This window comes from Rattus norvegicus, chromosome 8 (genome assembly GCF_036323735.1).
Source record: "Rattus norvegicus strain BN/NHsdMcwi chromosome 8, GRCr8, whole genome shotgun sequence".
Lineage (NCBI taxonomy): Eukaryota > Metazoa > Chordata > Mammalia > Rodentia > Muridae > Rattus > Rattus norvegicus.
The window spans coordinates 23,676,205-23,702,052 of record NC_086026.1 but is presented as its reverse complement, the minus strand read 5'-3'; the positions used below and the strand labels follow the sequence as shown (position 1 = coordinate 23,702,052).

Sequence of the window (25,848 nt, the reverse complement as noted above, 5' to 3'; positions counted from 1 at the left end):
TATACATTTCATTTTTCTTTGGTGCTAAATAAAATTACATTGTATCTATGTTCCACATTTTTATTTATTTTTAATTCATTACCAACTTTATTATTTGTTATTATTTATTTATGTATTTATTATTTCATTGCTTTATTATTTATTTCATTGCCTGCATTATAAGTTGAAAGGTATCTACCTTGGTTCCATGTCTAGCTACTGTGAAGAGGGCAGCAGTGAACACAAATGTACAAGTAACTTTATTTTTAGGTGTTTGGGCATATGTGCAGGATTGGTATATCTGAGTCATATGCATTTTGAGAAAACTCATCACTTTCAGTGTATAAGCATATAACCCTACTAGTTTATATGAGTTACCCTTTCCTCACATTAAAAAAATTCAGCTTTGCCTAAGCATAATTTGAAAACTCTCTAAATAATGTCCTCACTACTACCAACTTACTCCACCAAAGTTAGGGTTTGTCTGGTTGAATAAAAGGAATTTATTAAATAAAATATGTGTACATATTCTCCACTATCTTTACGTGAAACAATTTAAAACTTTTACTTAAAATGTTAAAATAAACGAAATTCCTTTTTAAGTAATTGGCAAAGTTACCAACAACAGCCATCATTAAAATGAAGTATTTGGGCTAGGTTTTTTTCTTATCAGTTGCAAAATATATTTTTGCATAATAGAATATAACATGTATGCAAGTCCAGGTAATAGTTAAAGTTGATACTCGTGTGCAGATGGAGTTATGTTTGTTATGTACTTGCTTCACATCCTGATGCCTACTAATGGTTTTTCTAGATTTCCAGTCCTGATGATGGTTTTGAAAGTAAATCACTTTATGAAAGCTGGCTGGAAAAAGACCCTTCACCTGAAAATAAAGAACGTCCTAGGTAAATTAATGTATATAGCTTTTCTACCCTGGGATAAATAAGGATTCCCCTAACCCTTGCTTCTCCAAATGTTCAATGCTAGGATGGCTCATTAATAATTGAAATAAATTTAATAAAGCTGTCCGGTCAGCTGCCGTTTTGTTTGTTAATCATCTCAGACACATTTTGTTGTTGTTGCTTTGGTTGTGTTTTGATTTATCAAGACAGTGTTTCTTTATGTAACAGAGGCTTTGGTGCCATGGTTTTACTTCATAGACCAAACTAGTCTTGAATTCACAAAGATTCTGCCTCCCAAGTGTGTGCCACCATAGCCAGCTGGCTTCAGACACTTTTTTTCTTTTTTCTTTTTCTTCCTTCTTTCCTTCCTTCCTTCCTTCCTTTCTTTTTTCTTGATGTACAGTGTAACACAGATATAGTTTTAAAGTTTTCTAATTAAATTGATTTTGTGGGGGCTTGAAATATGGCTCAGCAATTAAGAGTGCTTGCTGCTCTACTAGAAGCAGTTCCCAGCACCCAAGAGATCCAATAGCTGTTTCTGGCTTCTGTGAGCATCTGAATGTGAGTATAAATAAGATGAATCATATGGCAATTTTGCTATATATTAGTCATTATCTGGCATCTTTATGTAACTTTAATTTCAGATATGTAGTAGATATCTTAAATAATAGTATAACTTTGTGCAATAATAATGTAAAAATTAAATGTTTTATATGTTTTCATGTGCTTGGATATGCGTGTGTGTGTGTGTGTGTGTATACATTGTACATTTATGTATGTGTTGGTGTGAGCCAAAGGTTAATGCTGGGTATTTTCTTCCATTGATTTCCAACCTTATTTTTTCCCCTTTTATAAAAAATTTATTTCATTTTTTAATGATATGTGTCTATGTATATCTCTGTGGGTATATGCGGAGGTAAAATGAGTTGGATAAACTAAAAACAGGAGTTTACATCGCACCTATGCGATTTCTGGGAACTGAGCTCATGTCCTCTGCAAGGTCTGTATGTGGTCTTAATCACTGAGTCATCTCTTCAGCCTCTCCACCTTATTCACTTTCACTTTTCACGTTAGATCATTCATTGACCCTGTAGCACCCAGCAAAACTGTCTGGTTGTGAATTTCCAGGACCTTGTTGTATTTGCTCCCAAACCCCCAAACACTGGGGTTTAAGATGTGTGTGGCTAGGACTGGCTTTTATGTGGACGGTGCAAATCTTAATTCAATGTCTTCATGCTTACATAGCAAGCACTTTGCCCATTGAATCATCTCCCTAGACCCCTGCATTTTTATTTTATATTTAATAAAGAAACATTTACAATAATCACCTATTTGTGTGCCTTCCTGTAGTTTAGATTTTTATTTTTTTTTATCTTTTTTCTTTTTTTTTTTTTTTTTTGGTTCTTTTTTTCGGAGCTGGGGACCGAACCCAGGGCCTTGCGCTTCCTAGGCAAGCGCTCTACCACTGAGCTAAATCCCCAGCCCCTTTTTTTATCTTTTTTCATTTATGCTGTAGTAACTTTGTGAATTTATTATATACTTATCCATTTTTATTACTGTATGATTTCTAAAACTGGAATTGGAAATTTCTAAAATTAGTGGAAAGTGGTAGTTTATGACTTCATTTTATTTTCTAAAGTCTTCCTTAAAATATCATTTTATTTATTTTTAATTATATATTTTTAATTATTCTTTCTATTTTTTTTTACTATAATTATGTCATTTTCCCCTTTCCTTTCTTCCCGCCATCATTTCCCATGTACTCTTTCAAATCCATGGTCTCTTTTCTTTAAGTAATGTTACCTTTATGTTTGTCTGTACACAGACTCACTGAGTACACGCCTCAATGTATGCCTACAACTCAATCCGCACAGTATTAGTTGTTTATGTTCTGGGGCTGACCATTTGGTGTGCTGTTTCCTGGGCGAAGACTGTTTCTTTGGCTCTCATCATTCCTTAGTTGTCTGGAGGTTTTTGTCTTTGGTTAATCCTTCTTAAGCCTTTTTCCTTCCCATATTAGCATATCTGTAGGTGTTTTCCTTGTTTAGGCAGCCATGGTGGTGAGGTTTCCTAGGAGTAGATTTTCTGACATTTCTTGTTCCTCTGGACCTTAAACCTTTGTATTTCCTTTTCCAAAATGATCCCTGAGCGTCAGGTTCAGAGACTGTTGTAGATATATTAGTTAGGACTGGGCTCCCATGTTGATCAAGTATTGATTTCTGTATTGTATCCTGCCACATTCCTAAAGATTTAAAATGTCTACAGGTTTTCTGGTCGAATTATAGGGGTCTCTAGGTATCATACTATGTCATCTTCTAAAAGGGATAGTTTGGCTTCTTTTCCTATTTGTGTACTGTTAATTTCCTTCTCTTCCACAATAACTCCAGCTAGTGCTTTTAACACAATATTGAAGAGAAGTAGGAGTAGCAAATAACCCTGGGGTTGCTTCAATTTTTCTCCCATTTAGAATGATGTTGGTTGTAGGTTTCTCATATATGGCTCTTATTATTTGAGTTTTGTTCTCTCCAGTCCCACCTTACTCTATGACTTTTATCATCAAGGTATGTTGGATTTTGGTGAAGAAACCATGCTGGATTTTCTGTATCTATCGAGGTGATCAGGTGATTTTTGTTTTTTATGTCAATTTCTTTGCCTTATAACATATTTTGACTTTGTATGTTGAACCATCTCTGCATCTCAGAGACAGAGCCAACTTTGTCGTGATGGATAACATTTTGGATGAGTGTTTGTATTTGTTTCACGCATATTTCATTGACTCTATGTTCATCGAAGAAATTGGCATAAGCTATAAAGTTTTCTTCGTTTGTTACATCTTTATGTGATTTGGCTATTAGAGTGATACTGGATTCATGGAAGGAGTTTGGAAACACTCTTTTCTGGTTCTATTTTATAGGATAGTTAAGATCTTCTTTGACATTCTTACAGAATGCTGTTGTGAGTCCATCTGGCCAAGAACTTCTTAAAGTCTTTATAACTTTTAAATCCTTATTTGTTATGGTTTCTTTAACTTGTCCACTTCTTACTGGTATAATTTTGGTGATTTAGTTGAATACAGAAATGTATTCATTTCTTTTAGGTTTTCCAAATTAATGGAGTACAAGCTATTAATTTTTTTCTGTCTGTTTTAGTATTTCATTGTTTATTTATGATTTCTATTAATTTGGTTCCATTTTTTTTTCATTTTTCTGGGGGAAGGAGGAATTAATATGGCCAAGAGTCTGTTCTTGTTTATCTTCTCAAAGAGCCAGTTCTTCAATTCACCATTTTTTGTATTATTCTCTCTCTCTCTCTCTCTCTCTCTCTCTCTTTCTCTTTTTCCTGGTTTTGATTATTTCTTGCTGCTGATTTGTTTGTTCTTTTTTCCTCCCAATTATAACTTCACTGAAGGGCATCATTAAATAATTTATTTGTACACTTTCTGATTTTTGAATGTAGGCACTTGGAGTTATGAGTTACACTGGACTGCTTTTAGGTCTTAGGACCTCTCAGATTTTGTGGTGTTGTAATATTTGATTTTTCACTTAATTCCAGTAAATTTTTATTTCTCTTGAGAAATGATGGCTCAGTAATATGTTATTTAATTTTCATACATTGTGTATTTATTAGAATTTCATATGCTTTTAAGTTTCTTTGGTCAAAGATGATACATGGAATTATTTCAAATATTCTGAATTTTGTAAGAAATTGTTTTGATCCCAAAATATGGGGGAAAAAAGTACCCCTGTGCTTGGTTAATTAAATATATTTACTTCAGTGTTTTCCTAGACTATTTTATACATATCTTTTAGGTCTATTTGATATATAATGTCATTTAATTTTATTTCTCTTATTTTTGTCCAGATCTGACTATTGAAAAAAAGTGGGATTTTTGACATCACCTATACCTACTATTTATGAGTTGATGTTGATTTGTGACTTCAATAGTATTTACTTTATTTTATGAAATCAAGTGCTCTAGAGTTTGATACATATATATTTAAGATAATATACTCTTCTAGGTTAATTGTTCCCTTGATTACAAAATTCTGATAAGTTTTAGTTTGAGCCCTATTTTATCAGATATTATGGTATTAAGACTTGCTTCCTGGTCTAATTTAATGGGAGTTTTGTTGTTGTTATTGTTTTGTTTTGTTTCGTTTTTTAGGGAAGTCTTTTTACATAGGGTAGTATCTATTTATCCTGAATATATCATAGAATATATATCAACTATGAGGGATCCTTCAACCATGATGGATAGTTTTGCTAGGTAAATCATTCTAGTTTCCTTGGACTTATAATACATTGACCCTGGTCCTTCTGCATTTCAAAATTTTTCCAATGAGAAATCAACAGTTATTCTGATGGGATATTTTTATATGGCTCATTTTTTTCTTTTATAGCTCTTAATATTCTCTATGTTATGTATACAGTATTTTAACTATAATATATCATGGGAATTCTCTTTTCTGATGTTGAATATTTGGTGTTCTGCGTGTTTCTGTTACCTATATGGGTAAGTTTTTTTCTTAGTTGAGAAAGTATTTTTTTCCTATGATTTGGGTGAATATGTGGTCTATGTCTTTTTTCTTTTTAAATATTTATTATATATACATACACTGTAACTGTCTTCAGACACACCAGAAGAGGGGATGAGATCTCATTATAGATGGTTGTGAAACACCATGCTGGGATTTGAACTCAGGACCTCTGGAAGAGCAGTCAGTGCTCTTAACCACTGAACCATCTCTCTAGCCCCTGGTCTATGTCTTTGGTCTGGGGTTCTTCTTCCTCTTCTAGTCGTATAATTTGAATGTTAGTCTTCTGATAATGTCTCACATTTCCTGTATGTTACTTTTTTGTGTTTTTAAAATTCTTTTTTTCATATAATTTATTTTACATTTTGTCTTAGTTAGGGCTTTACTACTGTGAATAGACACCATGACCAAAGCAACTCTTAAAAAGGACATTTAGATCCTGGAGAAGAATGTTATTTCGACTCTCTTTCCCCTTTCCCTTTCTTTGCCTCTGTCTCTCTCTCTCTGTCTCTCTGTCTCTCTGTCTCTTTCTGTCTCTCTGTTTCTCTGTCTGTCTGTCTGTCTCTCTCTCTCTCTTTCTCTCTGTCTCTCTCTCTCTCTCTGTTCATTCATATATCACACATTTGTGTTGAGGTCAGAGGACAATTTGTCCTTGTTTCCCTCCTTCTATTATGTGGATCCCAAGAAAACTCAGGCTCATTGACAAGCATCATTATCTCTAAGCCATCTTGCTGGTCCCTAAATCAGTCCTGTAAAACTTTAAATGTGTTTGTTCCCTTATAAAAGTTTCATATGCTTATTCAGCAGAAAATAAAACACTATAAACAGCTTGAGGTAAACTATGAAAATGGCTCATTAAGTTGTTTGAATCTTTCTGTTCATTAAAAAATTAGGCTTGTCGCATTAATATTCTAGCAAATAATAGAATATCTTCAAGATTGTTTGGCTTTTACTAATTCCTATGATAATTTGCTATGAATATTCTTAGCTACTCTTGAAGCGGGATTCGTTTTCCCATCTGTTTGACTTGGTATTATTTATTATTTTATGCCATATAGTTACTTATGCATATTCTATACCTAGAATCAATAAGTTGGGATCTGGGAGTGATTTTGAGGCTTACTTTCAAAGACTTGGAATTGCTTCAGGCAGAGCTCGCTACACTAAGAACAAGGTAAGCCATTTAATCTTTTCTAATATGCAGTGTATATGTTCACTCTTCATTACTTTAACAAGATAGCTGAAATAATAATCTCATAAAAACATTGTTTGGGTTCATAGTTTCAATGGTCTCAGTCTATAGTGTTTGTCCTAGTACTTATGGAATTGTGACATGAGTCAGCACATCATGGTGGGCAGATATAGTGAAGAAAGCTGCTCACCTCAGAGCAGATAAAAAGCAAAAAGAGATTAGAAGGGCCTGGGTTAGCACTTATTCTTCAAGAGCATTTTCCCAGTACCTCTTTCTGAGGATACTTCATTTTAACTATGAAACAGTGGGTTTCATTATGACATTTTCATAACGAACTATAACGATGCTTATCTCCCCTTGTACTTTCTTTATCCCCTCATAATCCTTCAGGCCTCCATCTACTTTCATGCCTTCTGCTTTACATTTAGATTTCTATATATCGAGAAAACATTCCATACTTATTATTCTCTGTCTGGCTTATTTTGTTTAATATGATGATCTCGAGCTCCACCCATTTTCCTGTAACACTTCTTAAAATGTTTAAGACCTTTAGGAGTGTCACACTGGGAGTACTTGAACTTACAAGTTTCTTCTTTGGAGGGTATGGGATGTGCAGATATTCCATATGTAAAGCACAGCAACATTTTACTAATATGAACTGTAATTGAGTTGTATCGGATCAGGCAGTAGGTGGACTCAGGACCCAAGAATTGTAGGCATACAGACAGACTGCTTGCTCCTGCTCCTTTGTAAACACACGATGAAGGGGTATGGACTGTTCTGTGAATGAAATACTAAGGTTTTTCCAGTGAAATGATAATTCATGTAGAAATGCCAGATTCATAGCTGGTTATACATGCTAAACATTTATACTCTTTTCTCAAAACAGAATTTGTTGGAAAAAGATCTTATTTTGTTCTGGGGATGTAGCTCAATTGGTAGAGTGCTTGCCTAGGATACATGAAGTCCTGGGTTCCATTCCCCAAGATGGGATATGTTAGGACATCCCCGAAGTCTAAGTACTTGGGTTGAAACTCAAGATCATCCTTGGTCACATAGAGAGTTTAAGATCAGTCTGGATTTGACTCTAACTTAAAAATAAAGTCTTATGATATAGATGTTATATAGTTTTTAAGATTTGTTTATTCTATGAATATGAGTATAGTGTAGCTATCTTCAGACACACCAGAGGAGGCCTTAGATCCCATTACAGAGGGTTGTGAGTCACCATGTGGCTTCTGGGAATTGAACAAAGGACCTCTGGACCAGCAGTTAGTGCTCTTAACTGCCAAGCTATCTCTCCAGCCCCTATATGCTTTTGCTGTTGTTGTTTTGTTTTGTTTTGTTTTGTCTTGTTACCCCTTAAAGGAAATGTTTTATTTGAGGGACATGTTGAGCTAGGGTTGTGTGTTATCAGTTGCCCTTCTATATATTCCCATTGTTGCTTATCCTGAGGCAAGGTCTGAGGGTAGTGAATAAAGCAAGTTTCTTCCACATTTTAATTTTTGTTTTTTCTCTAATTTTTATTGGATAGTCTATATCACTGTCATTCACTGTTCTGGTACCAAGTACTTAGATATGGTGAACATGTGCTGTGTCACTTTGCCCATGTCACAAGTTATGTCATATATCAAATAGTAGTAGACTTAGATCCTTTACATTTTAGCCAATTTCAAGCCCAAAGTACAATACAGGGATATTTTGCATGTACATAATGCATATTGGATACCAATTTGACTATCAAAAATACAGACAATGACAAAGAAGCAAAGATAGCCCCGGTAATATTGCAAATTAAATGAATAGACATTATATATTAATATTCACTATTTACTACAGCTGACAATCAAATAACCTGAGTTTAAATGGGTCTATTTAAATGCAACTGTTGTTTGAGATTTTTCTATAATTTGGAAAGATTATAGATTACATACACTGGAAATATGAAGAAAAATAAAAGGTAGGTCAGTTCTATATAAAATATATGTAGACAAGTGTATATCTGTAAAAATTTATCAAAGTTGTATGCATAGTTATACATGGTACCTTTTGCATACAATGAAATATAAGTAAATGTAAAGATGTCACATTAATTTATAACTGTATAAAACTAAATATAGTACGTAATGTACTACTAAAATATTTTTATGGCTTTGTCCTATGGTGTCGTGGTGTGGTTATTTGTAGTATTTCCCAAAAATGCCACGTGACACTAATCAGATGTGCTTGAGCTTTTTACCTCCTCAGCAAGTGGCATAGAAGTGATCTTCTATGGGTCTCACATATTTTCACCATGTAGAATGCAGTATGTTGTGTGTACTTTTTGGGAGCATGCTTCCCCTTGCCTGGTCTCCTTGCCCAGTGTTGCAGCCCCTCAAGACTTAGCTCTGACATCATGCTGCGGCTGGCCTCACTTCCGTCTGCCCATTCCTTCTGAGAGTCACAGCTCGGGCTCCACAGACTGGCCACTCGTGCAGCTGGCCCTGCCGCCTCCACCAAGGACCAGACTGATCTTACCCAGCTCCCTTTAGCCCCATGGATGATAAACACTGGAGACTTTATACTTTAAAACTGACCAGACAACTCAAAGGCCGGGTGAAGAATATCCTTCCCCATCCTCCATGGCCTTAGCCACAAACTATCAGTGCCCCAAGAAACCTACATGTCTGTAGCTCCTATCTGCTCCCCGGTCTGTTCCGACTCCCATCCTCTCCCTCCTCTCTTCCAGACCTATCCAGAAATCCCACCATCTCTTTCTCCCAGCAATCCTTTTAAAGTTTCTGCCATCTTTATTTAGCCAATTAACAATTAGGGAAATTCCCCCCTACAACAGAGCATACAAAATATGTATTGTTTATATTATTAGCAGGTTATTTTACACATGTACTTTCAACTATATGGGAATTAAACTGGTTCTCCCAAACTTCTATGTGATTCATGGGTCAACTGTACATGAAAAGTGTCACTTAGCTTTTTATCACTCTGTTCAATATTACACTGTCACCAGTTTGAACAAAGTTGCCTAATATTCAAGAATACAGTAGATTAGAAGCACACCATTAGAAAAAGTGGGATGGGAGATGATGAAACAGGATTAATTCTTAGTGAACAAGCAGTCATAAGAATGATAGTTCTGTAAAAAAGATAAAAGGTGGTAAAAGCTACAATTAGGATACACAGACCAAAGACCTCAATCTACGTCTATATTATAGTAACATGTGATAACATGTTTATTACAGATACTCCCAGAATGTTATCAAGGGCTAACAAAATTTGATTGAACATTGCTTGGTGAGAGAAAGAACGCATTACCTTTGAGTTCTGTGAACACTAAGCTACCCAGAACTCTTTATACCTTTAATCACTTCATAATTTTGATTGTTCTGTTTTGAATACATATTTCTTTATTAGGACCAAAAGGTTGAGTGATGGTTACATATATTATAAAAACAAAAACATAAAAATTTAAATCAGTGAGCATTTTGACTCTAGTGTTTAGATTTTAAATTTATTTGTTAAATTGGTGAAATCTGGGCTGTCATATACATTTTCTTTAATTATTCTTTTTTTTTTTGGAGCTGAGGACCGAACCCAGGGCCTTGTGCTTGCTAGGCAAGCGCTCTACCACTGAGCCAAATCCCCAACCCCTTCTTTAATTATTCTTATGATTAAAGTATTATAAATTGAATATTTAACTCTTGTTTCTCAACTTTTCCTCCATTTTAGAAAACAGATAAATACAGTAGCTATCCTGTATACCATACCATCTATGAGACGTTTGAATTAGTACAGAATTTTTATGATCCCACATTTAAAAAGCAGCTTTCTGTGGCTCAGTTACGAGGAGCATTGGTATATGAGCTTGCGGACTGTGTAGTCATTCCTTTCAACATTCAAGACTATGCGAAAGCCTTGAAAAACTATGCAGCAAGTATCTTCAATTTATCCAAGAAACATGACCAGCAATTGAGAGATCATGGAGTATCATTTGGTAAGATATTTTTATAGACTTTAATGTAGATTTTTTAAGCTCCTATCATGTTGAGTTCTAGAAGGGATCCCTGCTAATTTACTAATTATTTGTAACAAAAACCTTTATTAAATACTGACTTAGGGATCTGATTTAATATGAAATATCTATGATGAATCCATTACTCATTAAATAGTGCTACAAATATTAAGTCGTGTATTTTCCTGTTATTGCTTTTACTAATATCTCCTTCATATTACAATTATAACCACAAGTCCTATTACGTATATATTATTGCCAAATATATTCATCAATATTTGCATATATGGAGGTGTTATGCATATAGTTAATATTTCCTATGACTGCCAATAATATGTATTTTAGAAAGTAGGGGTAAAACACAGCACAATTCTGTGGCATTAAACACGGGATCTGGAAGAAGTTCAGCTGACTCAGACATTCTTCTATTTAGTATCTGTGATCTTTAGAACATGTCTTAACTTCCTTTCTTCTTCTTCTTTCTCCCCCTCTTCTTCCCTTTTCTGTTTTTTTAATGACAAAGTTTTTCTGTGTATCCCTGGATGTCCTGGAACTTACTTTGTAGACCAGGGTGGCCTTGAACTCATTGATATGCTTCTGACCCATGACTGCTGGAATTAAAGGCATGTACAAGCACCATTTAGCCATTGCCAATTTTTTAAGCATGAATAAATACAACACACCTCGCTACTAGAGAGAGTATTAGGGAATATATGGATCAATAATGATTAACCCTTAGTGGTTAGTGAATGTTTCCTACTGGCACTAATTGTAACTTTCTTTCCTGCCTTTCAGATAGTCTTAGTATATGACAAAATAATCAAATCAGTATTGGATGTCTACTGTGTACCAAGTACATTATTGAGTGATAATGTTTTCAAAGAGCTCGAAATTTCATGTGGGAAAAGGGAAGACAAATGCAAATGAAACACTTATTAATTACAATAATTACATTTTTAAGTCATTGTTTGGGTAGATGCAGTATGCTACTATGCGAATGTGAAGGTCAGAGGACAATATGTGGGAGTTGGTTCTCTCCTGCCCTATGAGTCTTGGGCATTGAATCAGCCATGGCAGCAAGTGTGTTTACCTACTGACCCATCCTGCCAGCCCACATGTATTTCAATTTGAACATAAAATGAAATAAAGAGACAAGTGTGCAGGTCCATACCTGAAATCCTAGCAGATGGAAGGTTGAGACAGAAGAATAACAAGTGTTAGGCCAGACTGGGCTACATAGTAAGACTGCCCCCTCCCAAACCCCAAACAAAAGAGAATAAATGAAAGAAGAAAAGACGAGTATCTCTGGCACAATGAGGGAAATGAAGAGATGAAACTGGAGAAAAAACAAGACCCTGCTCACGACAGATGTTAACAGTTGTGCAGCTATGTAGCATTTCCTTAACATCTTGAGTATCTTTTGGTGAAATGCTTCTTCGCTTGCATAGGTTGAGATCCAGTCAAGAGAAAAGCTATGTAAGCTCAGTGGCAGGGCCTTAAGACCAAATTAATTTCTCCCTCTGCTTACCTGCTAATAGAGCAGTCTTCTTTTTTAATGCCACTTTCTGCTTTATTACTTATTTACTTTATATCCAGCTCACTGCCCCTGTCCTGGTCACCCTCTCCCACAATCTGTCCCCAATCCCCTTCTTCTCTGAGAAGGTGGAGCTTCCCAGGTATTCCCCAACTCTAGCATACCAACTCTTCAAGGTTAGACACATCCTCACCCACTGAGGCCAAAAGAGACTAGAAGAACATATCCCACAAATAAGTAACAGCTTTTCATTCCAGTTATTTAGGACACATATGAAGACCAAGCTGGGTATCTGCTATATATGTGCAGGTTGGCCTAGGTCCAACCCGTGTATTTTCTTTGGTTTATGGTTCAGTCTCAGAGGGCCCCAAAGGTCTAGGTTAGTTGACTGTGCTGGCCATTCTGTGGAGTTCCTATCCCCTTTGGAGCCTACAATCCTTCCTCTTAATCTATACAAGCCCGAAAGTTCCACGCACTGTTTGGCTGTGGGTGTCTGCATCTGTCTGAGCAGATCTGCATCTGCTGGGTGAATCCTCTCAGAGGACAATCATGCCAGACTCCTGTCTGCAAACATAACAGAGTATTAATAGTATCAGGGATTGGTGCTTTCCCACAGGATGGGCCTCAAGTTGGGCCAGTTATTGATTGGCCATTTCCTCAGTCTATGCTCCATCTTTGACCCTGCATTTCTTGTGGACAAAATACACTTTGACTTGAAAGTTTTGTGGGTAGGTTGGTATCCTTATTGCTCCAGGGGGCTTCCTGTCTGGCTACAGTCTCTTCAGGTTTCATATCCCCAGTGTTTTGAGTCACAGCTAGTGTTACCCCCATTGATTCTTGAGCACCTCCCTTATCTCACGTCTGTTTCTTCCTGGAGATGCTCCCCATTTCCCCCATCAAGTTGCAGATTTACATTCATTCTCATGGTCATCTGGCCATCTTTACTGTCCCTTCCCCACACCTGATCATGAACTCCTCCTTCCCCCAATTCCCCTCTCCATGGGTCTCTCCCACCCAGTTCTGTCCCTCCATCTGCAGACTATTTTACTCTCCTTTCTTTCTAAGTGAGATTAAAGCTTCCTCACTGGGGCCTTCCTTCTTTGGCTTCTTTGGGCCTGTACAATGTATCATGGGTATCTTGTATTTTATAGCTAATATCCACAAGTTCATACCATGATGTCTTTCATTTTTAACCTCCATGTCCTTAGCATTGAATATCCATCAAATGGCATATCTCTTCCAGAATTTGTCTTTTGCTGTACCCCATTTTCTTACTGAAATTCCCCGTGTTTCAAGAATATATTGGAATAAAGAATGGGTTTCTGCTAAATAAAAATATATGCAATACTTCTAGTTCTTTATCTTTCACTGTACGATTCACTGTGCTCTATAAAACTGTTCCTGCCTTGATAGTGAGCTTTCTGATACTATCACTGACCAGTGTCTCTGAGTCCTACTGATATATTTGTTTTTATTGTGGCTTCTATGTTATACTTGAGATTTAAATTTTCTTCTACACACACTTCCTTTGCTTCCATTATACCCATTATTAGATTACTTGCACATGTTCTAAACAAAGCGTGTAAATCTTGAGGACTAAAAGGATTTTTTGAAAATACTAAATGTATTTATATTGAAGGTTCCTCCTTCTTGACAGATGATGCAGTAGTCCCGTGATCAGACCTACATGGACTTGACCTGCAAAACACATACAAACGCAAGCAGTAGTAAATCAATCACGTACATCCAAGTCCTACTTAGAGCTTATGAAACATGTACGTTAGGTTGCTGTATTAAAAAATACATGCTAAGAATCTAATTACATTTTTCCAACATAATATTTTTCTTGATTATTGTGCCTGTCATCCCCCCCAAAAAAAAACAAAGGGAAGAAAAAAAAGTTGTATATATTCACTAGAGCGTGTTCAAACTCTCTGTGGCCAGCCCCTTAAGGAAAACTGAGTCCTTTAGAAACTTTAGATGTCTTAGAAAAGTATGACCAGATCAAAGCTAATGGTTCTCTGCCTAGTTATATCAGTTTGTCATAAGTCACCCTTTGAATAAGATTTTAAGTATATAGTACTATTTGAAAATACAAATTAGTATTGTTTTAATCTTGTAATAATTGCAGATAATATCTTATCCCTATCGCCAGTGAGAATATATATATGTACATATATATACATATATATACATATTCATATTCATATATATTCATATTCAGTTCAAATATATTCAGTGAATGAATGCTGGAGTTTAGGTAAATAATTGAGGAATTATTTTTTCCCTATACTTTTGAAAAGATTTTTCTTAAGAACCAATTTAGGTAGGTGTGGAGAGTGGATAAGAGCCCTTTCCATCTATCAGGAGGAAGACTTTCCTATCTGAAGAGTCATGTTGTGTGGATCTTAAGTACCTGTAAAACTCCACCTCCAAAAGATCTTGCACTCTCTTCTGATTTTCATGATACCTGGAAATATGCCCGCACATGTGCGCTCCCTCTCTCTCTCTCTCTCTCTCTCTCTCTCTCTCTCTCTCTCTCTCTCTCACACACACACACACACACACAAACACACATACACACACAAACACACACTAAAAAGCTCCACAATTTGACTACTTTTAAAATTCCCATCTTTCCTCCCCCTATCCCCAATACTTTTCATAAATTTATTAGAAAGGGTCACAAAAAATACTGTTTTTCCTGCCTTTTTCCATCCTATCATGGAGAGGACCAGAATGTATACCTCTAAAATGTGAACCACTAACTTATTTCCCTTTTATTTTCCTATTAAAGATCCCTTATTTTCTGCTGTGAAAAACTTTTCAGAAGCTGCTTCAGACTTTCACAGAAGACTTACACAAGTTGATCTTAATAAGTAAGTTCCTGATGAAGTATCCACTGAAAAAAGGATGGATTATCTTCCCGAACATATGTATAGAAATCATTGCTTATAAGTCATTGCTGCTTAAACCATGGTCTGCACCATTCCATCATCAGCACAACTGCTAGCATGTTAGAAGGCAGAACGTACTTACGAGTTGTCTTTATAATTTAGTTTGAGTTTCATATATTATTTCTGGACAGTCCTCAATATTCCTATCCACTCATCAACCATTTCCTTTTGTATAGCTTTTTTTCCTGTAAATTTTTTGTTATTGCCAATTTTAGGTAGAAAATAATTTTAAAATTATCTTAAAACATTATACAATAACATGAATTATATCAAAATGTAGTTGTAATTTCTTTTTCAGGTTTAAGCAGCAAACTGTCTGTCATTTTGAGGTGGCTTTCTCCTCCCTTAGATTGAGGGAGAGCTCGAAGACATGTAGTTCAATTACCCAAAAACAGTATAAGGAGTGTGAATATAAAAGGACCTCCCAGGCTGGAGAGATGGCTCAGTAGTTAATAGCATCTACTGCTCTTCCAAAGGACCTGAGTTCAAATCCTGGAAACACATGGTGGCTCACAAACATCTGTAATAAGATCTGATGCGGGGGGGCTGGGGATTTAGCTCAGTGGTAGAGCGCTTACCTAGGAAGCGCAAGGCCCTGGGTTCGGTCCCCAGCTCCGAAAAAAAAAAAAAACAAAAAAAAAAATAAGATCTGATGCCCTCTTTTGGTGTGTCTGAAGACAGCTACAGTGTACTTACATATAATAAATAAATCTTTTTTTTTTTTTAACGGACCTTCCTTAGTTACCACACAAAGCTGCCTGCCCCTGCCTTTCTCGTAGTTCAGAATTAGATTTTTTTCATTGTTGTTGCTTTTATTTATTCTACATCTTTTTCATATCTTCATTCTGTTTCTTTATTCAACCCAGACATGGTGAAGTTGTATATCTCATAAAGAGAAACTTGGTAGTTTTCTGTCTTTCTGGGAGGTCTGGTTATCTTCTAGAGAAGTAAAGAGTATCTTTTACTTCTTTTTGACCCCTCTGTGACCTTGAAAAGCAAAACAAATCGCTTATCAGTAGCATTCTATGTTTAGTATAAATGCTAGTGAGATGTTATATGTTGCTGGCTATATAACATATTACAGGGTTAACATTAATTTTGTTAATGGTTATTTTATCTATCTCCCTATGCTTTGTGTTTATTTAACATTAGTTTAACTGAGGGTTACTAGAAAAGGGTTTAATGATGTGTTTCTTATGCTCCAAGTCCTACTGCAGTGAGAATTATGAATGACCAACAGATGCTTCTTGAAAGAGCATTCATAGATCCTCTTGGTTTACCGGGGAGGCCGTTCTACAGGTAAGGAAAAGATGGGTGCACCACAGAAGGCTCCAAACACCTCACTGTCATCAAAGAAGCTAAATATCATGAAAGATGCTAAATATATTAATGTAATATGGATAAGATTACGTATCCAGTAATGGTATCAGAGAAATACATTTATTATCAATTAGTTCTTTATTATGTACCCATCATATAACTAAGAAAGAACTTGAACAAAATATTCAAGCCATAGAATTCTAAAGAGCTCATTGAGTCAGCAATCTAATGATGGATCCTTCTTGCATGCTCCCAATTAATTAAATATTCAGCTTCATACTTAGTGATGGAAAGCTTACTGCTTCATAAAGAAGGTCATATTTAAAGACATAATTATTAGAAAATTTCCTTCATAAAGATCTCAAACCTTTTTCCTGTAATGTTCTCATCTGACCTGATCTTTCTTCTTAAATGAAGTTTAGCTTTTATTCCATATGATTTAGCCTGTGAAAGTTTTATTTTGTTTTTGGTTACTATTACTATCTAATAGTAGTAGTAGTAGTAGTAGTAGTAGTAGTAGTAGTAGTAGTAGTAGTAGTAGTAGTAATAGCAGCAGCAGCAGCAGCAGCAGCAGCAGCAGCAGCAGCAGCAGTAGTAGTAGTAGATGATTTTGTATTTATGTCATATTTTCTTCTAGTACCTTGGCTTTCAGTCCCCAAAGTCTACTTCCCCAAGGCCCTTTAAAAAATAGTTCCTTGAGGCTGGAGAGATAGCTTAGTGATTAAGTGCACTCAGTGGTTAAGATCATGGACTTACTGACTGCTCTTCCAGAGGTCCTGAGTTCGACTCTCAACAAGCATATGGTGGCTCACAAACCATTTGTAATGGGATCTGATGCCATCTTCTGGTGTGTCTGAAGATAGCAACAGTGAACTCGTCTTTAAAAAAAAAAAAAGAGCACCCGTTGCTCTTGTAGAGGGCTCAGATTTAGTTCTTAGTACTCACTCGGTGGCTCACAAGCATCTGAAACTTCATCTACTCTGCAGTCTCCAGGCATGCATGAGGAACACACATATACTAGGTGAAGCATTCATACCCTTAGCAATGTAAATAAATAAATCTAAACACTATTTTAAATAGAAATTAAGAAGGTTCTAGCATTTAATTAAAATCAGAAAAATCTGTATTCCTGTTCATGTCAGTTTAGGAGTATGTCTGTTTCCCTTTGATGTGCGCATGCACATCTAGGATTTGCTGTTAGGCTTCCGTCCACAGTTTTAACAGCTTATTGTTGAGATTTGTGACACGAGCTTCTCTCAACTAGTATGAACTGTACCTCCTTAAGATGTCCTTGTGTTCTATTTGAACATTTATAAACATTAATATCTTTAAAATCAGGCCCTGGTGTTTCAGTGCCAAAAAAACGACAACACATTTTAAATTTTGATGAGAATATATCAAAATGTCTTTCAAAACAGAAATACATTATGATTAATTGAATATTTAGATATTTGCATATTGCTGTTTCAGTCTGCTGTGGTGTTGTAGAATAAAGCTACTATATTATTGTGAAGATTTTGTAGGATTGTATATGACATATTACACACACTTTACCCAACAACTTAAGATAAATGTAACTGACATCTATTTTTCATGTTTTAAAAACAAGCAACTTTTGTTTTGTTTAGGCACATCATCTTTGCTCCAAGCAGCCACAACAAATATGCTGGAGAATCATTCCCTGGGATTTATGATGCCATGTTTGATATTGAAAATAAGGCAGACACTCACCTGGCCTGGGCAGAAGTAAAGAAACACATTTCTATTGCAGCTTTCACAATTCAAGCAGCAGCAGGGACCCTGACAGATGTGTTATAGGAACTTTTCTGTCAAGTAGCTTCATCACTAAACTAAACTAAAGCTCAGTGTCTGAGAGTGAAATTGTTGGGGAGTGGGTCTTGGCCAAATGGATTCCCTGCAAAAGGTGCTGCTGAGAATCTGAAGAAAAAGGCATCTTTTTCTTTGATGATTTACAAAGGCAGACAATCCTAAAACTGTGATTGTCGTGACAGGTTTTATCCTCCTACCTTATTTATCTGTAAAGAGGGTACTTTTTTAAACTCATATGCATATCCAGTGAAAGTGAAAGAGGAAGCAAGCCCAGTGCTCTCAGGCAGATGATTGCATTTGCTGTGGTATGTACACATACATGAATGCATTCTCATATCAGGTAAGCTTGGTTCTTTACTTCATCAAATAAGTGAAAATAAAAAGTTATTTAATTTACTCTGTTGGCATCGAGAAGCATCAAAGGAGAGGTATGAGCAGAATATAAGGGCTGGAGGATGGGAAGGAGTGCTGTGACATGGTCATCTGCATATTATTGTTGCACACATGAACTACAACTGTGTTATATGCACAAGATCAAGCAAAAGATTCCAGAACCAACCGGAGATGGACTCATGGGGTTCCACCTGCAAATGAACAAACTACTGGTAGTTAATGGCTAGGAGAGAAGCAGCCATGGTAAATTGCCCAGTCCAGTAAACAGACGCATTACCATGCACATGCAAGCAAATCTGGTTAAATTCAGTGTTTTTTTGTCTTTAAGACATGAAAGTAGTAGAAGGTGTTGGGAAGAGGATAGGTTTTGAAGGGAATGGGAGAGTGGTAAGAGAAGGGATTTGGGTGAATATGCTCAAAATATATTATGCACATGCAGGAAATTATCAAAGAATAAAAAATGAACCTCAGAGGAGCACAGTAACTAAAATAGTAAACAGCTCTGTTTGAGCACTATTCTTCCATCCTGGCTAACAAGACAGTCTGATTTAATGAGTGGAGTATTAGGTGAACACAAAACTTGCTGAACCCCATACTGTGTGCACGAGACAGGGCCGAAAGACAAGGGCAAGGCAACATGGAGAAGAAAGCGAGCCCTCATGTCAGAGTCTGGTTGAAGTCTTGAAGAATTACACAATAACAGAATTTGCTATTAATGTTGTCAAAATGGATATTTTTTATAGAGAGATATTTTAAGAATGTTAAAATGGTATTAAGACATGCTTAAATTTAGGATGCGAATAAATGACTCTTGAATTTGGGTTTATTCCTTTCCCACTTATAAACCTGTAATTTTTCAAGGATTCCACAGGACTATAATAAACTGTGTTTGTAGTAAAAAATGTATATAAATTTTATTGTGATATAAAATCCTGGTGACCTATGGTTTTACGGTATCAGCCTATAATCTTGTATAATGCACCCTTGAGCACCAACAAATATTACTTACAGAAATGAGAAGGAAAACAAAAGTATGAGTTTCTTGGGCACCCTTTGTCCAGTATAACTTGAGAAACCACCAGAATTGATTGTGGTTATTTGTTAAGATGCTGAATCATTCCTCACCCGTGTGGAGCCCTCACCTGGCCTTGGGTGTACACTAGTCTTTCCCCTAAAATGTGTACTTCAAGAGGGACACTGAAGCAGTTGTCCCTTCGGGTAAAGAACCACTGGTTTAGAGGATGAGATTCTATGCCTTATAGTTGCTAAGAAGTCATAGGCTCTGATTTTTCTACTGGCAAAGGAGGGGGTTTGGGAAAGGATTCCATTTTTTATAGTTAATGAAGCCCTTTAGAGGGGCTTTGTAACCACTGGGCTCTAATTAGGTAGCTTGATAAACTTCTTTGGGGAAGTGAGAATTAGTCCTCGAGTATTTGTCAGTCTGGTTATACATAGTTTGATAACTCCTTAGAAGTGAGGATTACAGAATTGCAGTGAAAGCAGAGTCACAGGCATGGCCAAGCAGCATCTGTTTGGGATCTGATATCTGTCTAACACTTACCCTTAAATCTGCATTAAGATCTTACCTTAATAAATCGCATTTCTGCCTCATACTGGCTTCCCCTGAGTGGAGGTCTCTGGAAGAACCGCTACAGCTGATGCAGAAGGCAGTGAGATGCTATTCCCAGCCCCACTCCTGCGCTTACACTGTCCCACTATCCAAGTCAATGACACACTACACATTTTGAAACATCAAAACTGCAGTATCACATCTATAAGAGATAAAGGACAAAAGTTTTGAAATTTCTGAGAATTACACGGGGTAGCAGTTTTCCTGGAAAACAGGGTGGCCAAACACCACCCACGATTAACAATGTGTTAGGGGTAAATAGTAAAATTTCTAACTTACTATTCTGAATTCTTGTTAATTTTAGTCAACAGCTGATCATTAATGACAGAATACGGAATTATGCCAGATGTATGATACTGTTAGTAAACTAGTTTAAAATTAGAGGCTTTTGCAGGTCAAACAAAACTGGCTCCTCCATCATCACCAGTTTGGGAAGGACTGAAAATCAGTAATGGGTGAAGGAGTATCACAAAGGTCTCCTTGAAGTTTAAAATACCACAAGGAAAGGAGGAAAGCAGCTGTAGACCACTTGTAAACCACTAAGGATAGTTTCTACTGTAAATTATGACTGTTGTTCTAACCTAAATTTTATTTATGGGTGTTCTGTCTGTATGTAGGTGTTTGTACTACATGTGTGCCTGTCTATTGCCCTCCGAGGTCAGAGGACACTGGACCTTCTGGAACTGGAATTATATAGGCAACTGTGAGTCACTACAAGGTGTTGGGGGCTGATTTCTCATTCTCTGGAAGAGCAGTGAACTGAGTTCTAAGACAACCTTCTAAGATCCAAACATGGTTTTAGAGATTTTTCCTTTTTTAATTCTTTACTTTTAGAGAACTGTTTTCTTCTTCCTAAAAGATTAAGAGCTGACAAGTTCCGCACCTAGCTGAGAAGCCATTGGTAATTAATGACTGCTGAAGGGGAAGAGGGGACAAAGACAGTCTTAATACAGCCACTGATACATTCCCCATGCTCTGGTAGGCAGGTCTATATCCACACATGCAGTACATAGTGACAATGCTAAGTGAACACAGTGGGTTTAAAGGGGGAGAAGAACCAACTCCTAAACATGAAATAAGCGGAAATGCTGGTGACAGGATAGGGGGAAGGTGTGTGTGTGTGTGTGTGTGTGTGTGTGTGTGTGTGTGTGTGTGTGTGTGTGTGTGTGTGTGTGTGTTTTACTTGATCGAAACACATTGTACACATGTACACAATTCTCAAAGAAAAAGAGGACTTGAGTCTTCTCTGGCTTTGGCTTTTTGGTAAAGAATAGACTTATTACTGTCTTGATTAGGAGTTAACAATCAGTGGACTGCCAACCAGTGGACAGTAAGAAAAACTCTTACACTGAGAAGCCTGTTGGGACAGACAGACAATTTAAGTAGTACGAAGCTGTTGAGATCAGGCTTTACCCTGCTCTAAGAAAATGTTTTTCCCTTGTGATGGGGCGTGCTTGCTAATGTTCCACAAATAAGAACCTATTTTTACATCGCTGAAATGAGTGATGTTGTCTGATACATTACTATTCAATTTTGGCACCCTGCTTCTCCTGCCCAATGAATGTACTGACAGTTTAGAAACATGGATGTAGAACCTTCTAGTGGAGATGATCACAGCTTAGGTTCTTTACATGCAGAAGCCTTTACAAATGCCAGAAACAAACTAGTCAACAAGGGCACTTTACAATTATCAGGATTCATGTCAACTGCCTTTAGCACCTGACTACTTAAGTGTCTTCACTTTATGATAAAACACCTGACAAAGCTCAGAAGTAAGGAGCTCACTGTGGCTCAGAGCTCCTGGTCAAACTCTTTATCACTGTGAGGAAGTACAGAGACAGGAGCAAGAGAGCTGGTCACTTTGGATCAAAAGCAATGAGCGAAGAATGCATATATTGCTACTCAGTCCACTCTGACTGAGTCTAGGATGCTAGGCAGTCACTTCAGCTAATGTAATCAAGACTTCTCTGAATATCTGCCCATAACACAATCTAGACAATCCCTTGTTAGGACGCTCCTTCCCAGGTGGATCCAGGCCGTGACAACTGACATAACTGTCATCACAACTACAACTCAAGCCATGCTCACATTTAATAATTCAGCTATTTGATATAAGAAAAGCAGAAATAAACAATTTCAATTCTGAATTGTGCATGTTATCGTCAGGGTCATAGTTAAGTTTAAAGACTTTGGGGGCTAAGGCCCTCATGTTAAAATCGAACTACACTTTATTGCATCTGTGATTTTAGACAAATTACTCGTTTCCCTCTGAATATGGGTGACAGCAATATAACCGTAACATAAAATACCTAGTAAAGTGTTTGATACACACTAAAGAAATAACCCCTTGGTTTGCATAAGCTTGAAATTGCTTAATTCCTAAAGCTACGTCACATTTGGCATTTCTAAAATGTCTTTTAATCAACTAAAGAGTTACTTTATCTACCGGACAAAAACATAGGCAAACCCCTGAGACATGAATTCCATTAAGTACCTTTCAGTTCTGCTTTTCTCTCATTTCACTGCTTTGGAAAGACTTCCTGAATTGTAAAGATGACTCCTCTGCTCACTACTATCTTTTTCAGGGGAGGCAGAGATAGGAAGCCATCTTAATGTGGCCAATTTGGCTCCTAACAGGATGCAGATAGCTTGGGATCTGCTTCAATCTGGTTTTAACTACCAGAAAACTATCTAAAGTTTTATTTAAAAAAATCTTGTAATCATACCAATCTTATTATGAGCAATCCAAAGTACCAAGTATTTGTTTGTGTAATTTGACACAAACTTTCATCTTCTTTAAGAATGTACTATATGTTTTATTACTGACTGAATCCAGGCCTGTGCTGTTTTCCCACTCATCTTCCCCCTACATTTCTATAGGAGGCACATTATGGATGGCTTGGTGGTATCCATCAAACATTTGATGTACTTATGTAAGTGAACCTTTTACTCAATTATTTTACTGAAATGTTTCATTTATTTTATGCTTGTCCTATTTGTAGTGTTACCACTTTTCTTGGGCTAAACAAGTTTTTTCAAAGTTGGCCAGAATTCTCACAATGATGTATCCTCAGGTTGTAGAGTCTCTCGTCCTAATGACTTACTAGCCATTTCCACATCTGACAGAGCCTCACTACAAAGCCTCCTTAAAGACTGGGCAATATGATTAGATTTGTGACTCAGAAATCAATTCTTTAAACCAGTCACTTCCAGAATCTATTATATGCCTACTTTGGGCTCTTTCTCTTTTCTCAAACCTTGGAACTATTCAGAATTTTGATTCTCTAATTCCCAATTTAAGATTGTAGTTTTCTACTTCGCCTTCCTGCTGTTATTTTATACCTTCCTGCCTTTCTCCTACCCACTAATGTCTTGTATCAAATTGATCTAAGATGTGAGTTATGTTACTTCATGTTAAAAAAAAATGGAGACAAAAGTAATTCAACTTTGACATTATAGGCATCTCTTAACACATGATTTATTTCAAAATAACCAAAACTTAAAAGTCCCAGTATATAAAAATGTCTTAGTGGCTAAAGAGATGGAAATGGTTGTTACCTTGATATGATTCATATACTGTAAACACAAGTCCTTCTAATGTACCCCAAAAAGACAAATTTAAGAAGTTAAAAAATTGTTTTACCTCTGAACTGGAAATTATTTTGTAATCTGAGGTCTTATTTCCAGTTTCTAACTTAGTATTTAGAGTTGGGGACCTTATTTCTAACAAGTTTTTATTGATGGGTGATTGATCTAGTCTACAAATAGTACTCTGACTACCACTGGTCTGACGAAAGAGGACAAAAATCTAACTACCCTTAGTTATTTGGTTCTAACCACCTATTGCTAAACCAGGAATATATTTGAGGTACTCCAAATTCTGTCACTGTTTTAAATAGATCTTACATTAATGGCTAAAACAGAAGGGAAATTTGCTGCTGTTTCAACGTTTGTAGCATACACTTTTACAAGGTATGTAACATTGCTTTAATAGTAATGGAATCCATTATGATTTCTTGCATTGAGGATTTTGAGATTTCTTTCAAAGATCTTTGGAGAAACCACAGACTCTAAGATGTGACAAATCACAAATAGTGAGTTTTTTAATAGACTATTAATCAAAACAATCCAAGAAAAATGACATATTTTGTGGAATTATTTTCTAACATTACATAACATCTGTCATGCCATGTGCCAGTATTTTTAAAAAAGCTATTCATTCAACTGATGAGCAGTACAGAGTATGTCTGGGCAGAGGCAAAGACAAAGGCACAGGCAAGGCACAGGCACAGGCACAGGCACAGGCATCAAATTCAAAGTACCTGAGTCTGTAATCTTTGCCGAACAGCTTAGTGATTTCAACTTTGCAACAGGTTAAGCAATGTGACATGAGTCCTTTTCCTCACCTATATTACAGGACAGCATGCATACCTTACAGGGTAGACATGAGCAGTAAGTTCATATTCACTGATGTTAAAACAATGCTAGTCCATTCCTGATGACTGCCTATCATTAACAGCTACCCAAACATTCCAAATACTGCAGCAGAAAAAAAAAAGGCATTCATTAGTTGGCCAAAACAAAAATAGCAAAAGTAATATGCAGGCAAAAAAAAGACTGTAACAAATAATACCTAAAGAACAGGAATATACTTGTCTGATGTTTTCACTGTAAAGACGACAGTGTCTCAACCTTTGCGAGGTTTTCGTTTTTCATGTTTAATCATTAGTCTGTAATTAGGAAAATCTTTTTGAAAGATAATTTTACAATTTACGCATTTGAAGAGTGTATTTGCTTAGTGAAAAGGTAGTAATATATCATTCTACTTTAATACAAAATCTTTAAATGACATAAAATATTTAATAAGCACTAGGGAAAAGTCTTTGGAAGCCCTTCATATTTCTTCATATCTAAAATCTCCATAAAAACTAAAAAATAAAGATATATATAATATATACACATATATGTGTATACATATATGTGTGTATAGATGTATATATAAAATACATACATGTATACACACACACAACACACATATATATATAAACCTGACAAGTATTTTACAGAGAATGCTCCATACCCAACGATATGAGAACCTATCAATTAAAAGGCCCATGCATGATAAAGAGAATTATAGTTGTAAGAACAAAAGATATGCTGTCAGATAAAAACATGACCTACTGATATGAAAATCAGACAGACCAATAAAACCTTTTTAAAATAACTAGGTCGGACCTAATAGCTCATACTTCAGAATAAGGCCATAAAACAATACTGAATAAACGAACATAGATTAAAGTAAAACAAAATAACCTGCAACAAAATAGTAGCAAAAACCAATCCTTACTTTTTAAACTTCAAAAATAGAGCTGTTAAAACAAAAACCCAAAATGATGCTAAAAAAAACCATATATACCTAAGTACCTGTTAGTGAATACTAACTAGGTCTTTTAATGAGCTTTTAAAGTTTAGTGTGGGTATAGAAAAGACCCAATTTTCAAAGTAATTTTTTAAAAATTATTTTTTGTGGGTGCTCACAAAAAAACAGCAGAAGAAAGCATTACAT

The 25,848-nt window shown here is 36.1% G+C and overlaps 1 protein-coding gene across 11 annotated transcripts in view; it reads left to right on the top strand.

Moving 5' to 3' along the window:
• The window catches only part of Naalad2 (N-acetylated alpha-linked acidic dipeptidase 2), a 73,568-nt gene extending 54,014 nt beyond the window's left edge, over nucleotides 1-19,554 (top strand). For 9 of the 11 annotated variants that reach the window (XM_039080987.2, XM_039080986.2, XM_006242568.5 and 6 more), the window contains 6 exons: nucleotides 794-885; nucleotides 6,501-6,591; nucleotides 10,336-10,600; nucleotides 14,950-15,031; nucleotides 16,316-16,408; nucleotides 18,058-19,554. In XM_039080987.2, the coding sequence (XP_038936915.1) occupies nucleotides 794-885; nucleotides 6,501-6,591; nucleotides 10,336-10,600; nucleotides 14,950-15,031; nucleotides 16,316-16,408; nucleotides 18,058-18,247 (813 nt within the window). In that variant the 3' untranslated portion in view covers nucleotides 18,248-19,554. Of the gene's footprint in view, nucleotides 1-793; nucleotides 886-1,382; nucleotides 6,592-10,335; nucleotides 10,601-14,949; nucleotides 15,032-16,315; nucleotides 16,409-18,057 lie in introns of those variants that run through there. The other 2 variants (NM_001106802.1, XM_063265045.1) reach the window with 2 other exon arrangements.
• The last annotated feature ends 6,294 nt before the right edge of the window (nucleotides 19,555-25,848 follow it).